We start from the raw sequence: 22,831 nt of genomic DNA on the forward strand, positions 1-22,831 counted from the left end.
GGAATTCACTGTCATGTGGCCCTCCTCGTGGTTAGGTTGATGCTGTCATGGCAATATGGACCAAAACTTCTGAGGAATGTTTCCAGCATTGTGTTGAATCTTTGCTACAAAGAATAAAGGCAGCTCTGATGGCAAAAAACAGTTTATCCTGGTACTAGCAATACGTACCAAAAAAAAATGGCCAGTGAGTATAGTGCTCTCTGTAATTTCTCTGATTTCCATGAAATCAAACAAAAGAGCTCCAAGATGCCATCTCTCCACTAAGATTCCTGAAATTTGGCTTGGTAGCTTTTGCCATCTTTCTGACAGTTAGACAAACAGCACTGCAAACCTACCTCTGACCCAGCTCTCACTTTGGCAGAGGAATAGGAGAAAAATGTCTGCATGCACTTCTCCAAAGTTTCCTAAGCAACTAGAAATGTTGGCAAGTTTCGTGCTAGCCACTGAAATTAAAGCAAGCATCTAAACGTTGGAGGGAAAAGTCCATTTTAATTGTTAGCTAATGTTCTTTTCTAGCATTGGGTTTTCAATCACATCTAGAATTTGTAAGTAATGAACAAAAAAACGCCTTGCACAAACTTGTATGGATAAACAGTCATAGATGAACTATGTGTGTGACTGTTATATTTCACACTTCAGCTGTCTGTGGTTACAAACGCTCGCCCTGCATAAGCGTCTGTGTCTCTGCTGGTTTGGAGCTGGCCCTGACCTCTGACGTTCATTAAGGGGGAGGGCAGTGAGCTATTTCAGGGCAAGGATCACACAAAAAAAGGATTCAAAGTAGAAGTGTGTCTTTTTTTTTTTTTCTTCATTACTGTTGTTATCATGCACCTTAAATCTGCTCATGAGTTAAACTCAAAGCAGAACTCAAAAATCATGTTAATATTCTTATCAACTCCTCTGAAATCCTTCACTGTGCCTGTCAAGTGTTTGTTTCCTCTCATTTTAAAGAAGTTTTTTATTTTATTTTATTAATCCCACTGTGTGTTCGATTTTTCTGCACAAGCCTCACTTTCTTTTACTGCATCTTTTTTTTTTTTTAAATTTCAGATTTATCATTCACCAATTCACAAGCAAGCTGAAAGTAAGTCACTCATCAGTTTCTTCAATGTCTAAACCTGTAACATTATTTTATGTGGACAGATGCTATACTGTCCTGCTTTCCATCTCATGCCATTGAATGCATCCATTTAGCGGTGACAAGTATGTGTTGGATAATTGTGGCGTTTTCGTAAATGTAAATTTATTTTTTTGTTTCCACAGTGGAACTGAATGAAACTGGATTCAAGTTTGTGCGAAAGTGCATCAATTACATTGAAACAGAAGGTAAATGGTTCTGTTAAAGGATCGTTCTTGCTTTTTTTTTGCCTTTTTAATTTTTCTTCTTTCCCTTAAGGGGGCGTAGTTGAGTCACGTGTGATACATTGACACTACTCCCGCGGGCTGCTCTCTGTGAGAAACGTCCGTCTTTATAATAAGAGTTGTCTGAAATGAAGTATTTTTCACATTATAAAGGATTTTAATCATCACGTTGCTCTCTCTCTCTTGCTTGTTATGTGAGGGTCTATTAAATTCAGAGGTTTTTACCTCTTCTTCACATCTTCCCTTCATGCTCATTGTTGCTAAAACTCACACCCTAATGATTAAAACCTACAGTCACAGTATTTTTCTCCAGTGTCATGATTCATCTTACTGGAATGAAGCTAAGCTCCAAAAACATTAGCGTGTCTATGTTTTAAACCGAATACACTAGTGAAAGAAAGATTTTATTTTTTTTTTTGCATCTGTAATTAATATCAGCTCAAAGGGAATCATGTGGGCATTTCCACAGCTCTATTTTTGTCCACACACTTTTTTTTAAACCTTCCCCCTGTCTTCTTCCTAGGAGCCACACAGGAAGGAGTGTACAGGACGGTTGGCAGCAACATCCAAGTGCAGAAGCTTTTAAACGCCTTCTTCGGTAAGCTTGTGAAAATTTGCTACATCTGTCCTTTTAAAATGTTTCACTCTGTTAGACTCATTAACACAGCACAACAGGTTCTGCAAGTTTAGATTGGGCATGACAGGGAAACATCTGCTGACTCATTGTCCTGCTTCTGCAAGGCTCAACCTTAAAATTGCTGTAAGCTTTATCCATGGTAGCCAGTAGCTGAGCATTTTAGCCATGTTAGTTTTATTTAAAAGAGATCCTTTCCATATTTGTAATGCTGACTGTGATACTTAGCATCACTTAAATAAACCATAATTTACAGAATTAACTTAAGACTTCAAACTAGCCACTGAAGCCATAAGGGGTCATTTTGTAATATGTCTGCCACTGGGATATGTTTTTGCAGCCACAGGCTGTACATAAAAGATGGGTTTGTTTCTTTTTTCTTTTTTTTAAAATATCCAGCAGGGGACGACCAATGTGGTTGGTAAAGTGCTTGCGGTTCTGCAGTAGACCATAGCTATTGGTTGAGGCCATATCCTCCTGACAACCAAGGAAAAAAGAATCTTCAAATGTAACTTTTTTTGTAATTTCCTGCCTCTTTGGAGCTAAAAGAGGCCACCCAAAAAACACATGACATATCAATGGAAAGCCCAGGATGTCCTCTATTTAGTACACTGGGACTTGGTAAGGTAGCTCAAATAAGTCAAAAACAAAAACAAATGTCTATTACAGAGGACATACAGAATAGGCTGGTTCTCAGGAGATTTCAGAACGTAAAGTTCATTTTGTAAATTATGATGCCTTTTAGAGTCAGACAGAAAGATAAAACAGGATGTGCTCAACGAGTAACGACTTGTCAATCACAAGTTGTGGGCTGTCTCTCTTTCAGCAAGATGGTGACAATGAAAATGGTCAGCTCCAGACTTCACTACAGGATGGCACAAACCAGTTGGTGAAATCACAGTGGCTATGTCCATCAGTTGTGACACTTCAAGCTGGGGGCAACCACGCTAGTTTAAGGCACCTTGGCTAGGGCTTTGCTTTTCAGGCTCAGAAACTATTCATTAGGGTAGAACAATTCAGATTCAACACCAATAATGTGTTTCACAGTAGTGGTGTGAACTTTCTCTGTTTACTCTAGGCTTTCTGCTTCAGGCTTTGTGTGTGTGCTCAAACAGAAAATAGATCAAACCAAACTTCATTCATTTAAACATCAGTGCACTCAGATCTGATGCATTCCCACAACCTAATGACAGAGATGTGGAAATTACCCAAGAATTTTTGGTCAGGTTAAAGTGAAATTAACTTTTGGGATTTAATATTCTTGGTGATAAACAACCTACAAATAATTCAAATAAAAAAAATTAATTGAATTTATTGTAAATACAGGTGCTTTATATTTTAAGGTAACAACCCAACATGACCCCAGCAATGTGACAATCCCCTGTAAGCAAGTGCTTGGCAACAGTGGGAAGAAGGAAGAACTCCCTTTTTAACAGGAAGAGACTGCCGGCAGAACCGAGCTCAGGGAGGGCTGGCCATCTGCTGCCACTGAATAATTTTCAAATCTCTGTTCTTTTAGTTGCAATTCGAGCAGTGCCGAATAGACTTGGCAGCAGATTAGGATCACGCATGAAAACATTTATCAATTTCTGCATTAGTAGCCGAATGCTAAACAAAGTCGGCATGTTTTGCACTGTCGTAACTGTAGTTGACAATTTGGTGAAAGAAAAAAAAAAAAGAGTGGCACTTCCAGCCAATTTGAAACCATAACTTGCCCTGGATCAGGTCAGGACAAGTTGCTATAGTAACTAACCAGGTAAAAAGAAAGCCACCTTCGTGATGCTTAAAACGCTGACTTTGAGCTCACCAGACCTCTCTAACACATTAATGTTGCTTGTAGTAAACCCCTCTGCTCCTGAAGACAGTGGGTTCTTTGGGCTTGCTGTAGAGCTGGCGTTCTCCCCCAGCTGTGTGGGGAGATGTGTGTAAATATAACTGTGAAGGAATGCTGGTGTTGCTCTTTTTTGTCGGATGTCCTCATGATGCTTATCTGTTATACAATATGGCCCACACATGTCATAGCTAGTACGTGTCTTTGAGTAATTAGGGTAGCATGAGCCTTTTTTTTTTCTGTTCTTTCTTTTTTTTTTTTTTTTTTTTTTTTTTTTTTAACCTGTCCCGTTTGGTTCTTTTGCCATCAGAATTATTGTCTAAAGGCGAAGAAAGATGCCCACAGATTTACTTTACCAAATGGACCATCCCAGCCTTGCCGTAATGGTCCATCTGATTCACCTTTTATTGTTTATTTTATTTTCACTTGCTGAATACGGGACAGACTTGACTGGTGGAAAGAAAGGGGAGAGAGAAAGAGGGAAAGAAAAAAAAAAAAAAAAAAAAAAACACCTGAGAAGAGGGATGGGGGAAAAAGGGCAAAAAACAAAAACCAACAGAATAAGCAGACAAAAAAAAAAATACATATCAATCACCTGGATCACCTGTTGAGAAAGAAAAAAGAAAGCAAGCAGAAGAAGACAAGAGTAATAAACAAGATCACAATGATATATGGGAATATGACAGTAAATACTAAATATTAAACCTTATGGTGCAGCACGTGAGATCGACAGCGCACAGTATGCTTTGAGGTAGGAGCCCAAAAGGGTGTAGTTTGTGTGTGTGATCACCCGTGTGTACACCTGTGAGCATGAACGCGCTTGTTTTTAAGAGGTTCCTTCATGTAATGATCTGCTAGAGGGTGTGGGGGGCCACTGCCCCGACCTCCAGGGCATGAAGCAGGTATGGAGGAGATCAAAACTCCAGACATCCAGAGGCCCCCAGAACACAAGAGACCAAGGAAGACCAACAGAGGGCAGCGCGCCACTATCCCAGAAAGAGCTGAGGAGAGTCCCAGATGAGGGGTCACTCAGCAGCCGCGGAGCAGAAGCCAGGGGGTTGCAGTGACGTGCCCGTGAGCTCCACCGGCAGCCAGCTGTGCCTGAGTGACCGAGCCCGGGCCGAGAGGCCGAGGGCACCCCATCCCCGAAGTGGCCCGAGCGAGCCCCAGGCTCCAGGTCCCGATAAGCAGCCGCCAAGGAGTGAGCCGGTGGGTACCTGGGCGCCACCCCGGACACAAAGAACCACCAATGCACCGATGTCTGAGGGCGTCTGCCACCGGCAGGGGAAGTGGTGGGGAGATGGGCCTCAAACCTTGGAGGGCCTGAGATGTCCCCAGAGAGGTGGGGTCTGATACCCAACCTGACATATAGACACAGACGAACAGGCACACACAGATACAAACATCTATTCCCACCCTCATGCTCTCAACACTCACCCAACGTGGAGACAGACAGAGAGACACTGTACACACAATCACTCTCCCAAGCTGCACTCTAAGCCCCGGGTCTAGGTACCCCTGCCCTGGGGGGAAACTGCGCCCAGACCCAGGTGGTGTTACCCTTTTCCCTGCGGTGGGGAGAAGCAGACCGCCCGACTCCGCAGCAGCAGGGAGGCCCCACATTCCAGACCCCAGTCGGACGGCCAACTCCTCCTCCTAGCCCCCCCGCTCCAGCAGGTCCGAGAGAACGGGGTGTAGGAAGACTCCAAACCTCCCTCCACCCGCTCATATGTAGTGTTGATGTATGTGTGTTCTAAGGTGCATTTAAAACCCAGGAGGGCATGGAGCTACCTGCCAGAGCAGCAGGTAAGCGTATAGCCCCTCCTGCTGGCCCTCAATGTCTACGTGTATTTAAAATTGAGAGGTGGGCAGCGACGTCAGGGGTGAGGTGTACACCCTGATGGTGATTGGAATCCGTGTAGCGTGCCCACCCCCAAGATCCTATATGTATGTGTAATGAGAGTGTGAGTAATGTGAATGTCTAAGTTGTGGGATAAAATTGAGGCAGAGGCAGCCAGAAGGGGACAGAGGGGGGGGATGTCTCCTCTGCACCCTGGTGACACACCCCTACCCCAAGGCCCTGCATGTGTGGGTGATTGTGGTGGAGCGGGAAGAGGGAGGCAGCTGACCCCAGTAGGCACCCCCATACTCTGCAACCCGCCAGGGAAAGGGGGGCCCAGGCCCATCCAGACCGGGGCCCAGTGGAGCAGCGCCTCCCGGCCCCACAGAGCCCGGGACAGTCCACCCGACCCCACCACAGAGAAAACTGCACCCACCCCATCATCCACTCATCTTCCAGACTACACAAGACAATAGACGCCCAGGCTGAGATCTTCCTCCACCTCTCCTGTATCTCCCCCTCCTGCAGAGAGAGTTCCTGAAGAGAGGAAGGCTCCTGCAGGATGTGACAACCTCCCCACCAGTTGAAGAGCCCCCAGGTGGTTCGATGCACAGGTGGCACCCAGCGCCAGGACTGGGCCCCATACACCCACCCGCCCACAACCCCGCAACACACCAACCAGGACCCAAGCCCCTGAGGCTTGGCCAGGGCCCCAGCCCAGAGACGGAGCGCCCCCAGAACCTCACGCCCATCCCGGACCCACCCAGGGGCAGCCAGGCTACCAGGTCAGTAACCCACGTCCGTCAGCACAGACCCTCCCCTAGCCCTGCTGCACGCAGCCACGAGGAAACCGTCACCTAAGAGCCAACAGAGCCCCTAATTGGCCATGACCGCTACCCGGGTTGAGCCCCCAAGGAAGATGCTCCCGGGGAACCCCCGATGCCCTAAGCCTGTCCCTACCCCACACCAATCATAACAGTGAAGGTGGGACCAAACTAAGACCCCCACCCCACTAGGTGATGGAGCTGATCAAAGGAGCCCAGAGCAATTGATCTGATGTGGTGGCAGAGGCTGTATCAAGACTAATGTGATCTAATAGATCATTTCTATATTGGTTAGAATTAAGATTATTTTTATTTTTCCAGTTCATGAGGACTGTTTTCTTGGCTATGCATAGGGCAGTGAAAACCATATGGGCTATATTTTTTTCCGGAGTGACATTATCTAAGCTGCCCAACAAACATACTAAAGGGGAAGTTGGAATGTTACATTTCAGACACTTTGATAAGTCTTCACATATCTCGCGCCAAAACTTCTGAACTGGTGGACAGAACCAAAGTGCGTGGATATAATTGTCCGGTGAATTGGTTTGGCAGTGTGAGCAGTTGTTGGTAGACGTAAAGCCCATCTTGAACATCCGATGACCTGTATAGTGCACTCTATGTAGTATTTTGTATTTTGTGTTGCTCTTTTTTGTCGGATGTCCTCATGATGCTTATCTGTTATACAATATGGCCCACACATGTCATAGCTAGTACGTGTCTTTGAGTAATTAAGGTAGCATGAGCCTTTTTTCCTGTTCTTTCATAGACCCTGCAAACCCAGGAGACGTGGATCTCCACAGCAGCGACTGGGATGTTAAAACAGTCACAAGTGCTTTGAAGTTTTATCTCAGGTATGTGTGTGTGTTTACACATTGTATTGTATTGTATTGTATTGTATTATATTATATTATATTATATTATATTATATTATATTATATTATATTATTTCCTTATTATTATTAAATGCCTTTTAATCGGTCCTGAGTCAGATTTAGTTTTATTTTTACATGCACTTTTGCAAAATATATACTCGCAGGGTTGTAAAATCCCAAAAGTATTTTTCCAGCATTGATTGTATAATATGTACAAATGTGGATCTGCACATCTGAAACACATTTTTATTACCACAGTAACAAATGTGGGCTTGACAGAAGATGCACTCTCTTTCTCTTGCTCTCTGTCTCATTACTGCTTTTTGGCTTTGTTGTGTTTTTAATGTGGTGAGTTATATTGCCCTTGTGTTTACTTGTGTGTCCTTATTTATCCACAGGAGTTTGTCTGAACCTCTAATGACCTACAGTCTGCACAGAGACCTCATGTGTGCTGCAAGTAAGACATGTTTTGGAAGTGATCCATTGCTAAGACCGGGGGAGGTTATGTTCTAATGTGTGCCTCCTCTCTAAAATCTTTCCTTGAATCTAGACTTACCAAAGGCTTGTGTTATGTATATTAACATGGTATATATATTTATATAAGGCAAGAAAAAGGGCAGTAAAGGATAAAAGAAGGCATCAATACTGTGCATGTTGGAGGTTCACTGCCATGTCAGGCAACACTATATCACTCTGGACACTAAAGGAAATCTGAGACTCCTGTTTGTTTTTATCTGTCACACAGCAATACTGTAAAAACCAAGAAGACAATGACTTTAATAGCATCAGCCTCATTCTGTCAGGATGTTGCATTAAGGCAGCTGGTGGCCTCAGGTTCCTGGAAATGCCATTCATTATAGGAAATGGGGGGCTTCTCGTTATATGGCCTGACATTCTGGAGACACTCTTTTATTAGTTTTACGACGGTGCAGAAAGGCTGTCGCCCAGTCTACTCTCTCTCGAAAGGGGATGCTGTTTTTGGTTGTGATTAACACAGAACATTTGATTTTATTGAGATGACATAAAAAGAAAATGAAAATGAAATGATCATGATTTCTATAACTTCTTGTCTGTGTGACAGAGTCAGATAATCTGGACATTCGACTGAGTGAAATCCATTCACTTACCTACAAGCTGCCAGAAAAGAATCGGGAAATGCTGGAGATGCTTATAAAGCACTTGGTGAAGTAAGTGCGAGCTTACTCGGATGCGGCTTGCAAAGCAGCTCTTCCTGTCGTTCTAGAAGGAGCTCTGTTCGTGTGCCACTGGCTGTTTTGAGTTAGTGTTTATTCAACCCAGCCTTCCATTTGTTGACAGCGTGTGCAGCCACAGTGACGAAAACCTGATGACTCCTTCAAACATGGCGGTTATCTTTGGGCCCACACTCATGAGAGCAAAGGAGGAAACTGTGGCGGCCATGCTGGATATCAAGTTCCAAAATATCGTGGTTGAGATTCTGATAGAGCACTGCAAAAAGGTACGGCTGAAGTGATGTAGTTCACCCAGAGAGTTGTGAGACCATTAAAATTCTTAGGTATGTTAACCCTTGTATGGTGTTTGGGTCTGTGAGACCCATGCCATTTAGAGGCCGTTGCCCCTTTAGGCAGTATATACCATCAAAACCTGCAAAATATGGTATAAAGATATGTACACTTGATTAGAACTGATTTTATTTTTTTTTATAACATTTTATTGACAAAAAACGAGAAGCACATTAATTCATAAATGTGATTGAACAAAGGTAAAAGGAAAAAATTAACCATGTTTGCTGTTCACATGGCTCGCAATTGGGATAAAGTAAACATCTGTTGAGTAATTTAACATAAAATTGTTTGATAGTGTTAATTGGAAAGCCAAAACTCTAGCGGGTCCACCAGACCCATGAACACTGGCTGAGTAACAAAAATACGAACACCATACAAGGGTTAAGTATGTTACTGTTGGTGGTTTGCTTAACGTAAAGTATGAAAAAAGGGGGAAACTGAAAACGTGGCTTAGTCCAAAGGTAATAAAATCCACCAGCACCTTTAAAGCCGACTAATCAACATGTTGCCTCCTTTGTTTTGGATTACAAAACACAGCTTAGGATTTCTTTCCAAGCTCTTCTCTTTTTTTTTTCTTGGCAAGGCTGCTGAAGGCTGTGAAGTTTCCTGTACATAACTGCCAGTAAAACAGCAAATTGGTGTTTTTATGGTTTGGGTTTTATATGAGTTAACTAAAAAAGTCCTTAGGACTGAGCCAGGTTATTTGACTGTCCTGCTGGTTGCTGTACATCTATGCTTTTAAAGCGACTTTGTGCAGCACAAGCAGCTTTGTGTTTGTCACCTGTCTAGTCATTAAGTTTCTACTTTGGTATTTGTGCTTTTTTTTCTCTCTCTTTGTTAATGTCATTCTTAAGAAAAAAAAATTACTTTTCTAGTTTCTTTTTTTCTTTATCATGTAAAGATTTTACTTCTTTCAGCTGAGACTCTGTGGAGCTGAAAAAGTGAACTAAAGTGTTACTGTGACTTTTTTCTTTTTCTTTTTTCAATGTGGTTGCAGATCTTCAGTCATATGCCAGAGGACAGCATTGCCCCACCTGTCCCTCCCCCGCGGATCAACCCGAGAAAACGGCAACCCATCACAATCTCTAAGCGACCGGCTCGTGTTTATCAAGCTCTTAGTCACGAGCTTTACCAGCACACTGAGAGTAATTATCAGCCTCTCTTGGCCTGATTGTCACCATCATCCTCATCATTATCCCATGCTGTCTTTGCTGAGCATACAGTAGATTTTTTTTTAAATGTTGTTTTTAAATATATTAATTCATTCACTTCATTCTTTAAAAAGACTCGTACCTGCAGGGTCATTTCTTGACATTTTCGAAATAGGATTTATTGTAGTGTGTGTATATGTGTGTGCGTGTGCGTCAGCCAAAGCAGTTATTACATACTTCAAAACGTGGAATTTGTTTGTTAAATTAAATTCTATTCTGTTTCTCTTCTATTATAATTCTCTATCTGTATCATCTTCAAATGTTGTTAGAAAATAATTTGGTGCTTCCTTTTTTAAAAAATTAATTTTGAGCACAAATAAATGTATCTACAATTTGATCTCACGTTAATTTTTTTTTTTCAATGCCTCAGGCTAAATCATTCAATTTTCTGCTTTATTGAATCTCTTGCTAAGTGGCTGTGACTCTTGTCTTCTCATAGACAGTAGCAGAGAAAGTTTGGGTGCATGCAGCTTGCTATGTCTGCATTGTGTGCGTTATGTGGCCAAATAACACGCTTTTTATGGTTAATCCAGAGCTCAAATGATCAATTTCTGTGCATTGTAGTTATTCTAATAATAAAGGTTTACCAGATTAACGTCATAGATTAAAATGTTTCCATATAACTTAAAGCTTAATGTTTTTAATTTACAGCAACCAAACTGTTAATGTTGCTTCTTTGTAACAGATGGTCAGAGTGACAATTCCAACATGGATGGTGAAAACCCAGTGAGCCCCACTCCGATACAGCGTCCAAAGAGACAAGCATTAGTACCCAGAGGAGCTATCCGTCAGGACAGGCAACCAGAATCTGATACTTCTTCAGCAGGGAACGGGGAGCCTGGGATCTACGTGAGCAGGGTTCCATCCTTTCAGGGCAAAAAAACACCTGCAAAAGGGGCAACTACCAAAGAAGGTGATTTAATGGAAAATTCCCTATCTCATACGTGCTCATCAGCAATGAAAAAAGGCCTCTTAGAGGACAGAGGGATACAGCGAGTATGAAAAGCAAAGTTGTAGTTTATTTTGGCCAAGATCTGGGTAGTTGAGTCTGGAAGAAAATGTTCAACATTCTCAGACAAAGCATGTGGCTACATGTAGCATTTAAAAATCATTAATCTTTCCCATTGACTTGTTCTTTTATCATTAACACATTTCTTTTACTTTTATACTAATAGTAACAATGATACCTATTGTGTTAGTTTACGACTTTGCACGTTTCAGCGTGTACAACGGCTGTAACTTTGATGCCACTGTGTCTGTTAATTTATTATTTAATTATACACTGCCATAACCTTTTGAAGTAAACAAGTTTAAACTGAGCTTTTTATTTTTTTTAAAAAAGAACTCGATGGCAAGAAGCAATTATAGTAGAAGATCTCCAGAGTTAATTTATGAAGCAAGTGTTACGCAAGCATTTAGAGCTGACAATGAAGCACTGCAGTCGCCTGGATGAACTTGGTTGCACATTTTAAGCCTTTCCTGATGTGTTAACTGCCCATCATATGAATTGAAGAAGTGTTGATTTTAGTTACCAGTGGCATAAGAAGGCCCATTTATAGTATTTATGCACTCATAAAAGGATTATTTTATGAGAACAACATCTATTTAAGCAAATATTGATTACACTATTTTTCTACAGCTTGTGGTGTTTACAATATCAGTATTACATGACATCATTTCGTGCTTTCATTTGTGAAGTCAAGTTTATTGTCTTTACTGAATATATCAGGAGTTTATCTCAGATAAATAACTGCACAAATGTACTTTATGTGAACTAGTCCAACTCACAATCTCCTGAAATCTACTGAAAAAAGGGTTATTTTGTTCAGGAGATTCTGATGGTCTGACCAGAACAAGGTCCACGGAGAAACAGCAGATTTGTAGACCCCCAGTTAGGCCTCCTGAGCCACCGTCCAGGTGCCCTGCTCCACAAAAGCCCCCAACTGCAGCCAGCAGTGAGGGCACAACCACATCCTAGTAAGTACTCTTCGTACATGCAAAAGTCTTACCACATGCTTATATATTTAACTACTGTGTGTGCAAAATTATTGAGCTTAAATTGTGGTTGACATGAAAATTCCAGTAACTCAGCAGTGCACAATGCTATGTTAATTAAACCACAAAATAATAGTTATTATGACACTAACGCTGAGAGACAGGCCACAAGTTGGAATGAAAACAATGAAACCACAAATCTACTCTGTCATTGCTGCAGACTACTGATAGTGATGTCATCATGATGTCTTTTTAAGACACACTGCAACAGCACAGAAGTCTTTAGTTAATGCCATAGAGCTACACAGCTGATTGAATTAACTTTAGGAACTGTAATGAAGCATATTGTGATTTTTTTTTTCCCTCTGGAGGTAGAAGAGAACACAGACAGAATTAAAAGGATAGTTATTAACTAGGCTCCATTCATCAGGTGAAAGGAACGTGACTGCTGCTCACTAATGTTTCTAAATAAGCAACTGTTTGTTTCAAAAAATTGCCACATTACTAAATAAAGATAGTATTGAAGTATCTATTGCTGCCTCCAAAATAAGATTTGTCAGATTTAAGTTGTTTTTCTTGTTAGAGTATAATAATACAGAGCATGTTGGCTCTGCTTAAAATAAATGACCACAGCTGCAACAGCAATGACTGATGACAGTTTTAAATTTTAAATGCATCATATTGTCTGTGTACAGTGTCAACATCTCTACTATTTTTTTCCCCAGCGTTGCATCTAAAACAAAGTTTTTTGAAAACGCCTCCAGGCAAGTTGGCAGGTATGTGAAAGCTTTCTAATCAGGTAACCATGCATATATATTTTTACATGACAGCTGACGTTCATTTAAAAAAAGCAGAAGGTAAGACTGATTAACAAATTCATGCGTACAACTCATTGTCAGTAAAACTGTACACATGTGGGGGGTTTTCCCTGTAAAATTAAAGACAGTCAGTTCATAAATAGCAATTTTACTCCTAAGACAATGCCATGATTTTCTGAACTACTGTTGGACAGCTGGACACAGACAGCTTGCAGCTAATTACAATCAATAGTCTAGAAGGCTCTCAAAAACCCACTCAGTATTGCAAAATTTAATTACATTTTTGAATAAATATTAAATACGATTTCCTAAACTCACTGAGATTAAATTTTGTACTGTAAGCTGCAGAAGAATAGTACCCTGTATTGTTAAATGTGACACATTTAAGCAATGTTAATTAACATGCATTGCCCTTTATTAAAAAACATATGTGCTTTTAGGTGTTGTTTGCAAATGGAGAAGAAGAGTTAAGGGTTAAAAATATGATATTGATAAGTTTTGAGATGGAAAGGTTTGGACACAGTTATTTTGAAGGCTGATCTACGTAATTGCATATGTGTCTGTAATGGTTTCCCTATTAGTATACAAAATAAACACAACATGATTTACTATTGTTTGCAATAGGCAAGGTAACACGTGAAAAGCACCCCAAGGTCCAAAGTTTTAATTTTTTACTTTTTCAAAAGGTCTATATTAATGTGCAAAAAACAGTTTCATTATTCATTTTTTCTTTGAATCCTTACCTTGAAGATCTTTTGTTATGATGCAAACAGATATGTTGGTAGCGTTGTGGTTAACACATTGGCTTGGTAAGCCAAAGGTCACTGGTCACAATTTCAACTGGAAACGCAAATCAGGAAGGGCATCCAGCATCTGTTCTGTCTCCTTGCTCTCATCTCTTTCCCCTGACCCAGAGATGATGGCTCCTAGAGGTTCCTGTTAAAAGGGAGTTTTTCATTCCTGCTGTCACCAAGGGCTTGCTTTATAGTGCTGAATGTTGGGGCTTTCTCTTTACTATTGTAGGGTCTTTACCTTACAGTATAAAATACCTTGAGGCGACAGTTGTACTTTGGCGCTATATAAATAAAATGTAATTGAATACTGAATTAAAATGTTGTTATTAGAAATGTGCTAGAATAGTGTTTGTGTTGCACAGTGTTCCTATTCAGGCGTCACTGAATGTAATTAGGGATTACTGATTACCCAAAGCTAGCTCTGTGTGAGTCTTTCCTTTGACTTTTATAAATACCTAAAGCATCATGCAACATGCAGATGAAAAGTAATTTTGTGAAGCATTACTATGTAGATCAGTTGGGATCTGATGCTTGACTATGTTTTGTGTACTTCTAAACATCCGCAACATCAGCTGTTAAACACAGTTATTATTTTTTAATAAAGGGGTCCTTCTGTGGGTGACTTGATCAAAGCTGTGGGAGCTGTCCTGACGCCCAGTGTTTCCTGTATCAGAAAATATCAATTCACACAGTCCTCCTTCTCCTGCTCTGAATTGCCGCGTTGTTTGCCCAGAGAAACATGTTTAAAAGCTTTTTGTCTGAATATTATTTAAAAGCTACGCCTGCGTTGTCAGGTCAGTTGTCAGCTTCATCAGGTCTGTATCTTGCAGTCTTGCCAGTTTGCTCTGTCGTAGTTGTTTTCTTTAGATCGTGCTGAAATAACACACTGTTAATACAGACACTTTGAATATGTCAAATTTATGCATGTGTGTTCGTAAGTGGCTGCATTTTTAGTCGGTTACCAGAAAAACTTTCCACTCCTACTTTTTTTCCTGGTTGGCGTATCACTCTGATTTTTCCAACTTGGTAAATCTGTCACTTTGTGTGTCAGGTGTTCTACTTTTTGGATAATTATTTATAAATTTAAGTTCACTTGGTTTGCTCTCATTTAGAGCTTGCAGACTACTGTGTGTTACGAGTGTGTGAGAGAGAGTGTGTGAGAAATAGAACAGCCTCACACACACTCGTGGATAGATGGAAAACCTGTTCCTATGGGTTCTCTTAGGCTGCCCCCTTTCACAGGCCCTTTTGTGAGGTGGAAAAAGACACATGCGCTTTGATTTGCAAGTTAAGGTCCTTGCCGTTCACCCTGTAGCTGCTATAAATAAACAGTGTCCAAATGGGAAGAACTTGTGGGAGTGTTATCAAAGAAAGATTATCTCCTCATTGTTCTTTACTGTGTTCTCTTTGATTTTGATGTCCAGTTTATATAAACACGCCAAAAAGGGAGGCTAAGCAGTTCGTAAACATTCAGTTTTTGAAGATGATGTCATGGCTTTGTCAGGACATCTTTTGGGGTATTCCAGCTATGCAGTGGTTAGTACCCAGTTGGTGCTGGCTGTCTGATCCCACAGAAAGTACTGGAGCATAAACATAGTATTTCCTGTATATGTGGCTGTGTAGAGTAGTTAGAGCAATTTTGAAATAATTAAAGGACCTGATCATCTGAGCTAGACTGTGGTGCAATGGAGGATAAGGTGGATAATGGAGGAGGTGGATAATGTTTACCATATGACATGGATGACTGGTCCTGGTCATTTACCTGATTAGCAGGTGTCAGTGGGAGGCACTGTGACGCTGTTGGCCACGTTCTGCTGGGAAGCCTTGGATCCTGACATGTATGCTGAAGTAAAATTTAACACAACTTTTTCACAACTTCCTAAAATTGTTGGGGACAGCGTACACCCGTTCATGGCAGAGGTATTCCCTTATTGCAGCCATCTCTATGAGCATGATGAAGCGAGAATGGTTTGAAAAACATGTCAAGAGCTCAAGTTGTTATTTGGCTTCTGAACTGCCCAGATTTCAGTCGGATGTAATATCTGTGGAATGTGCTGGGGGAAGAAAAAAGCACACAACTTGCAGAACTTGGATACGTGCTACTAATGCCTTAGTACCTAGTATAAGAAATGTTTTGTAAAAACAGTAAACATTCTGTTACAGATTATTGTTTAATAGAATTATATTCGCAATAAGGTCTGAAAAGCTGGTGAAATAGTGTTTTAAACCGTCTATGTGTTTGTAATGTTTTGTTTTTGTTGGGTTTTTTTCTCTTGTATCTTAGTCCGGCGGGTTCATCATCAACATCGGCAGTAACGACGGTAAAAAAAGAGGTAAAAATAAATAGATGTATTCAGTATTTTTAATGCTCTTCAGTCTTTCCCAAAGTAGTAACCTGACATACTGATGCTTGTGGGGGATACACCTGCCTTCACATTGTAACACACTGGGCGCCACTCAACATGCTATGTTAACATTTGAAGTTTCTATGTGGTAAGGTGGAATCTGTCAGCTCCAGACATGCTGAAGAAGAGAAGCTTTCATATTGAATACGTTTTAATGCGTGCTCAGTGTCATTTAAGGTACATTTAAACACAAAATATTATTACTTTTTCCCCGTAAACCCCCCAAAAATAAAACTGAAAATAAAATGAGTGCAAAAAAAGTCATCCTAGATAGGATTTAAAATCCCGTTTTACACATTGAAGGTACTCCTTGTGTTAAAATATAATTAGAAACAGTTCCTGACCAAGCGTTAGTATGTTAAAGTCAGGAGTATTATAATGTGTATTTTGAATTTATAGTGTGTTAGTTGTGATTGTCCACATGCTCACCTACACTCTCACCCATTACAGATGGGCAGCAAATCATGATGCTCTCACAGTACTGTGAAAATGTAATTGCATCTTAAGTCTCCCAATACAAGCACATAACCCTAGCTATGGAGGCTGCTGTAGGACAAACACCTTTATCAGAATTTAAGACTGTACTCTGTAACTACCCCAGACCACCAGCATGTTTCTATTACTATTTCTGTATAAAAACTTTTTTGCACACACTCAATGTGAACATATTTGAATAATATGGAGTATATTATGAAATATTTAAATAATATCAACACTTTATGTACTTCAGATTTTTAATTTTTACCCAAATATAAAAACTGGCCACTATTCATCTTCTGTGAGTGCTTACTGTTTATCTCAGATGTCAACATGTGTCCATTTCTGTTTATCTTGGAGGAGTCTGTAAATTTCCCAAAAGGAGTGTGGTGTGAGTTGATGAATGAAAACTTGCTTCTGTACACTGACAGTTGTTGCTGAGGATATCATGAACTTTTCTCTCAGTAAGCACTGCTGTTTTTGCCACTGTTAGCCAGCGTTTGAAGTATATCTAACACTTTTTTTTAAACCACTTGAGCCTAACATTAGCTGGTATAATGTTAGCTTATTACCAGCTGTTGTTGTTTAGCCGGCTCAGCTGTCTGGACATGGGAGGGTTGCATATCTAATCTGCTGACAATTTCAGGAATGAACAAACATATTTATGCACGTTTTTGTGCGTTAGAGCCCTGAGTGTTCAGGAGAAGAGGCTTGAGGTGAGGAGGAAGAGGATGAGGGAGGAACAAGAGCAGTGGTGTTTGAGGAGAAAGAAATGATGATAAAATGATAATGAAAATACATCGCCATTACACATACATATACATTATACATGACGTATGATCATTTAACATATGTACAAATGTTAACATTATAGCTCGAGCTAGTTGTGATCTATCCTATGCTCTGTCCCAGCCCTATACTGTATATTTTTAATGGATTCATTCTCCGTTTATGAGGACACATTCCCTCAATAAATGCAATAATAATATTAAAATTTGCTTGACAATCTGAAACGTGTAACTGCGGCAAATATGCAAAAAAGTATGTACGGCTTCTGTACACCACTTCCTGGTGTATCATGTGACATTTGTGTAGTATGCTGTGCAGTGGATGAACTTTACATTTAAGATTTCAAACAACAACATCTAATGACTGGTATACTGCATCAGGTACCACAGGTGATAAAGATATTCTTACATTCTTTCCATATTTGAAACAGGCTGTCTGTGTTCCTTTTTCTAGGAATTTAAGTGAGGAAGATGTGGCTGACTGACACCATGTGACCTTTGGGAGCACATCGAGCTGGAGGGAGTCACCACTAATGAACTTAAATCGATCCAGTCTGTGTAAAAATAGACTGAGGAAATAGCTCTTAATTGAATTACTTCGTGTAAGAATCTTGTTGTGAAGCGAAGCCGTAGCAGACTGACTTTTTAAGGAGCTCCCAAAGTTACTGGTTCTGTGTTCAGTTAGCATTCCAAAGATAGGCTGGCATAAAAATCATTTACCTTTGTTTATTTTAGTAAATAAAATCTCTTTAGCCCTTTTACAATGTTTAATAGTTTGATTTGGTCATGACACCAACTGTGTTTGTTGGGGTTAACTGCAGTACTGGTTATAACTTGTCTGCATTGCTAACACAAATCTTCCAAAGAGAACTAATTCATTTAAAACTGTCTAAATCAGTTTAATCATTGTACATTAGTAAATGTGAATTTTTACTCTCGCTAGATTTTGAGTAGGATTATGAAGTGGCCCACGTATTACAATTGCGACAAGATAAACTACAGTGTGTCATGTAAGTGCTTTTGCTGACGAGCCAGCTAAAACATAAACACTGATCAGAAAAATACTATTTTTGTCAATCTGGACAAAGGGCAAGCAAACACTCCGGTTAACCTTTTCGAACTCACTTTTATGAGGCATTACAGAGAAGTATTTATGGTGTCACCTCCGATCTTGTCAGTGTAGTTTTAATTCACACTGAATGTAGTGGTAGCGTTAATGCAGCTCAAACGTAAAACAAACTTGACTGTTAGAGTATGTGAAAATAACACTCCAGGGTTTTTGCTTCCATTTCTGTGTTCTTAAAATTGTTATGTAAATTTTACACTTGTTTTCCGTGTTTGTTGTTACTGTTGTTTTAATTTTTAATTTTTTTAATCCAGCTTTTAAAATTCAGGTTGATTTCTGGTTTTTAAAAAAGGAAAAATAAACTGAAGGACTTCTAAACCAGACTCATGAGTAAGACGTGTTTGTTTTCCATTCATTACTGAATTTTTTTCCTTTTACCTCCATATGACATCTAATCACTTGTGTGGTGTTAACACTCTGTCTTGTCAGTATTTAACCAAAATCAACATAATAGAACTGTTGCTGTGAAGCTTGAGTGCTTAGAGGTGTTTGAAGCCTGGGCTTTTGACTTCACTGGGAGTGTAAATACACTTGCTCATTATTTAAAACCATGTTTAATATGAGCATCCACTATTACAGGGGTCGGCAACCTGCGGCTCCTGAACCGCATGCGGCTCTTTAGTCCTTAAAGTGCGGCTCCGCGTGGTTTGGGCAAATAAATTATTAGTATTTAGCTGAAGTGTATTTTATTTATGTTAGTTCTTTTTAACTTGTAGTTCTAAATTGGAAGATTATTGTGATATTGAAATATAAAAATAAAATTATATTCTATTATTTTTTTCATCGCTCAAAATAAGAGTCACACTCATGAAACCGTGTACCGCCGAAACGCCGTGCATTTATCGAGACTTTCAACCCCAGGTAGGCCAATTATGGATCTTCGGATCCACATTATGTCAGCAGCTGTTCTCCACCGTGAACTATGTTAAAGACAAACACCGTTCACGCCTGACAGATGACAGTCCTGCGTAAACTGACTTCGTATAGCCCCGATTTGCGGACTCTGTGCGCAGAGGTTCAGGAGCAGAAGTCCCATTGTAAACAAATCACGGCAGACCCGACGATGTTTCCATGAGCATGCTTTTGAGCATCTCTTTATTGAGCACTTTTCACACACGGTTGCTGTACGCATACAGCCGGCTGTAGCTTTTCAGCTCACAGCCCGACAACACAACAGCATAGATAGCGCAGACGTAAAGGCAGCGAGGCGTGATTGCGGGTGTCGCTCAGGTGCGTCCGCCTCCCCTGCAGCGGCGCTTAAACCACGCCCCGCCGCACGCATTAACCAGGTAAAATACATATTTAGGCAGAATTTTGCAAATATCTATTTTTCATTTTTCAGCAGCATAGTGCTTTTTTCCAATTATTTTCTAAGAGTCAGGTCAAGGCTCCAACAGCCCAAAGGCGATATAAGGGTGGCGGCTGACAACAGTTTTTGTTTGCTACATGGATCATTTTAGTTCAGGTTGGTGTCTTTCCTTTTGTTATATTTCTTTAAGAGTTCAAAATGTGTTGATTACATAAATATAATTTAATTTTCTCTGTAGCATTTCATGGATTTCATAAGCAGCACACCTTAGTTGTTCACACAAAGCATAAAGATAAAACACAATATATACAGTGTTATCTCCATTTTAGATGTCAAAAAGTATTTGCGGCTCCCAGTGTTTTCTTTTGCGTGGAAACCGGGTCCAAATGGCTCTTTGGGTGTAAAAGGTTGCAGACCCCTGCACTATTATAACAATATATGTACAAAAACACAGGGATAAGCAAAAAAAAAGGGTTCTTAGTCATTTAAGAGAGACTTAATAAAGTCAGATAATTGTTTGTCTAGACTTTGATAGAATAAAATGTTCGAAATTTCTGCCTTTACACCAACAACACTAACATTCAGAGCAAATCGCAGGCAGAAAATAAAATGAAAGGTGAATAGAATGAATATTAGCAACTTGTACAGCTGTCAGAAGCTATCTGTGTGTGTGTATGGTTAGAACCCCCACCAACACACACACACACACACACACACACACACACACACACACACACACACACACACACACACACACACACACACTCAAAAGCTAAATTTTCTTTTTAAATAAATGAAAAGTTGAATTCCCGACAAATTTTTGTATTTTCTTTAAATGCTCAATTAAAATATATATTCAGTAGCAATGAAGTGGGGCCCCAATCCTCAGCCCATATAAAATGTTGATTAAGCATCTCCCCTTGTGGCGCTGAATTCCTAAAGTGACCACACAGCACTATCTGACTACTAGCATTATCTTTTTTTGTAAACCCTCAACCATCCTCTGAAGAGCATAACTGGTCATGTGGCTCTTCTTCCTGTGGAACTAACATATTCTAGGAATGAAAGAGCACAGTGGGTCCTACCATTATGCACTATGCGGTTATCTGTCAAAGGCACTTTTGCATTGTATTTATGTTGCCGTCCACTCCTCCCTCCGCATTCCAGTGTACACTGCCAGCCATCTCTCTGCGCCCCATACCTTGATTCCTCTGCAGTGGATTGGATGGTTGAACTGCATCGAGCATCAATGGAAATTTCCATTCTGATTTCATGCCAATTTATTTAGCCTTGAGCTTTGTTAAATTGCAGCCAAGCGCATGACTCTCAAACTGAAGAGTGCACACACAAGAACAAAAGAATGTGTGTTGTGACTGAAAAATCAGTGCTAACATTTTCCACTCTTGCATTTGGAATTAGTTTGTCTGCGTTTTAATGAAGCGCTTACTCACTGTTCTCAGTGATGCATCACTAGATCTGCTCACTGATATCATGGAATTGCATATAAAGTACTTTTCACCTGTACTTTCAGATTTAAAGGAGTCTTATGCTTTTAATTATTTTCTGTTTCGTATATATGCAGTCATAATGACAAATGTTTATATTAAAAATAACATTTATTATTTGAAAAAATAATTTTAAATAATAATCTTGGGTTTTGCGCAAGTAATCTTGACTCCTTTAAACACCCTGCTTCAGTTTTTTTTTCTACCCTTGTCTCAGTCAGATGCCAACAAGAAGGAATGTCTTTAATATTGGCTAAAGATGGCTCAAAAGGAGGGTAAACTAAACAACTGCACCAAGTCCAACGAAATGACATCTTCTTGATATTATTTTGAATTACGCAAAGCTGGAAATTGCCAAAATGTGACACACAGCGTCTATGTTGTGATACCACTCCAGCATAAAGGACTAATTGAAAAAAGTTGGATTTTGGCCTATAAGTTTATATAATTGCCCTTTTCAACTTAATTTGCCCCATTTTCTTTCTTTAATGCAGGTTTTTGTAAGTTTGAATTTTAAAAAAAAGAGTAAAACTTGAACCTTTCTTACCCAAATAGGACTTTTATTAAATTATTATTACAATTTTTTTTAGTTAAAGACAAATCTGTATTTGAGTTTTGAGGCTCCAGTAGAGCGTAGTAAAAAGACTGAAGAGTTTAAATTCCAAGAAAACATATCCCACTTTCAGAGTCAGAAATATTTTAATTGCCTTTAAAAGGTGACACCTTTGAAAAACACACATTTTGAAAAAACAGAGATCACAAAAGATATAAATCATACAATAAACAACTTTGAAAGTCAAAAGTGTTTGGACACAAAAACAGACATCAAACTGATCAATATATACAGTTACTGTCGCATGTACAAAGAACCCTGTTAATATGCAGTACACTGGGCACATATCAGCTATTTCAGCAATAATACAAACACCATGACCTTCTTTGAGTAAATCAGTATCAAAATTTTACAGACGCATCTATGTCTTATTAATGCACTGTTGTGTTGGCTGTGCCCGCTGTGAAATGTGTAGAAAAGCTAAACCAGCATAAAACAACAATATTTAGAACCAAAGTTAATTTAATGAGTTCTTAACCGCTGCAGCAGTCTTACATATGTAATATCTTTTTCTCAAGACAATGTGCTTTGTGAAAATTCAGTTTGCTGAAAGGTGTCTTGTTTGCATCATGCCTGAAATTGGTTTCTGTGCAACTTCCAGAGGGCCAAATCACCTTCAGTCTAAACCCATAGCTGTCCACTGTATTCTCTTTCCTCCCCTAGTCACTCTACATAACAAGTAGTGTACAAGAAGACAAGTTATAAGCATGAATATGTTTATTTGTGCAGATGAAGTTGGATGCTTTACAGGGTTTCACGAAAGCTTAGGAATGAATAGGCTACAAAGGAGCTGTGAAACTGACTATGACAGTCAGTCAATCACTGTACAACAAAATGTTCTCATGCCTTCTGATAAATGTCCTGTGTACTTAACAACAATTAC

The 22,831-nt window shown here is 39.8% G+C and overlaps 1 protein-coding gene across 1 annotated transcript in view; it reads left to right on the forward strand.

Moving 5' to 3' along the window:
• The window catches only part of LOC116331905 (oligophrenin-1), a 29,796-nt gene extending 10,951 nt beyond the window's left edge, over positions 1 to 18,845 (forward strand). Inside the window, exons 12-24 of the mRNA XM_031754734.2 lie at positions 1,051 to 1,084; positions 1,264 to 1,326; positions 1,886 to 1,960; positions 7,258 to 7,342; positions 7,762 to 7,820; positions 8,445 to 8,550; positions 8,681 to 8,840; positions 9,905 to 10,052; positions 10,804 to 11,031; positions 11,948 to 12,095; positions 12,839 to 12,889; positions 16,010 to 16,058; positions 17,850 to 18,845. Coding sequence (XP_031610594.1) covers positions 1,051 to 1,084; positions 1,264 to 1,326; positions 1,886 to 1,960; positions 7,258 to 7,342; positions 7,762 to 7,820; positions 8,445 to 8,550; positions 8,681 to 8,840; positions 9,905 to 10,052; positions 10,804 to 11,031; positions 11,948 to 12,095; positions 12,839 to 12,889; positions 16,010 to 16,058; positions 17,850 to 17,861 — 1,218 coding nt within the window. The 3' untranslated portion in view covers positions 17,862 to 18,845. The remainder of the gene's footprint in view (positions 1 to 1,050; positions 1,085 to 1,263; positions 1,327 to 1,885; positions 1,961 to 7,257; positions 7,343 to 7,761; positions 7,821 to 8,444; positions 8,551 to 8,680; positions 8,841 to 9,904; positions 10,053 to 10,803; positions 11,032 to 11,947; positions 12,096 to 12,838; positions 12,890 to 16,009; positions 16,059 to 17,849) is intronic.
• Positions 18,846 to 22,831: the final 3,986 nt, after the last annotated feature.

Source organism: Oreochromis aureus, linkage group 10 (assembly GCF_013358895.1).
Source record: "Oreochromis aureus strain Israel breed Guangdong linkage group 10, ZZ_aureus, whole genome shotgun sequence".
NCBI lineage: Eukaryota > Metazoa > Chordata > Actinopteri > Cichliformes > Cichlidae > Oreochromis > Oreochromis aureus.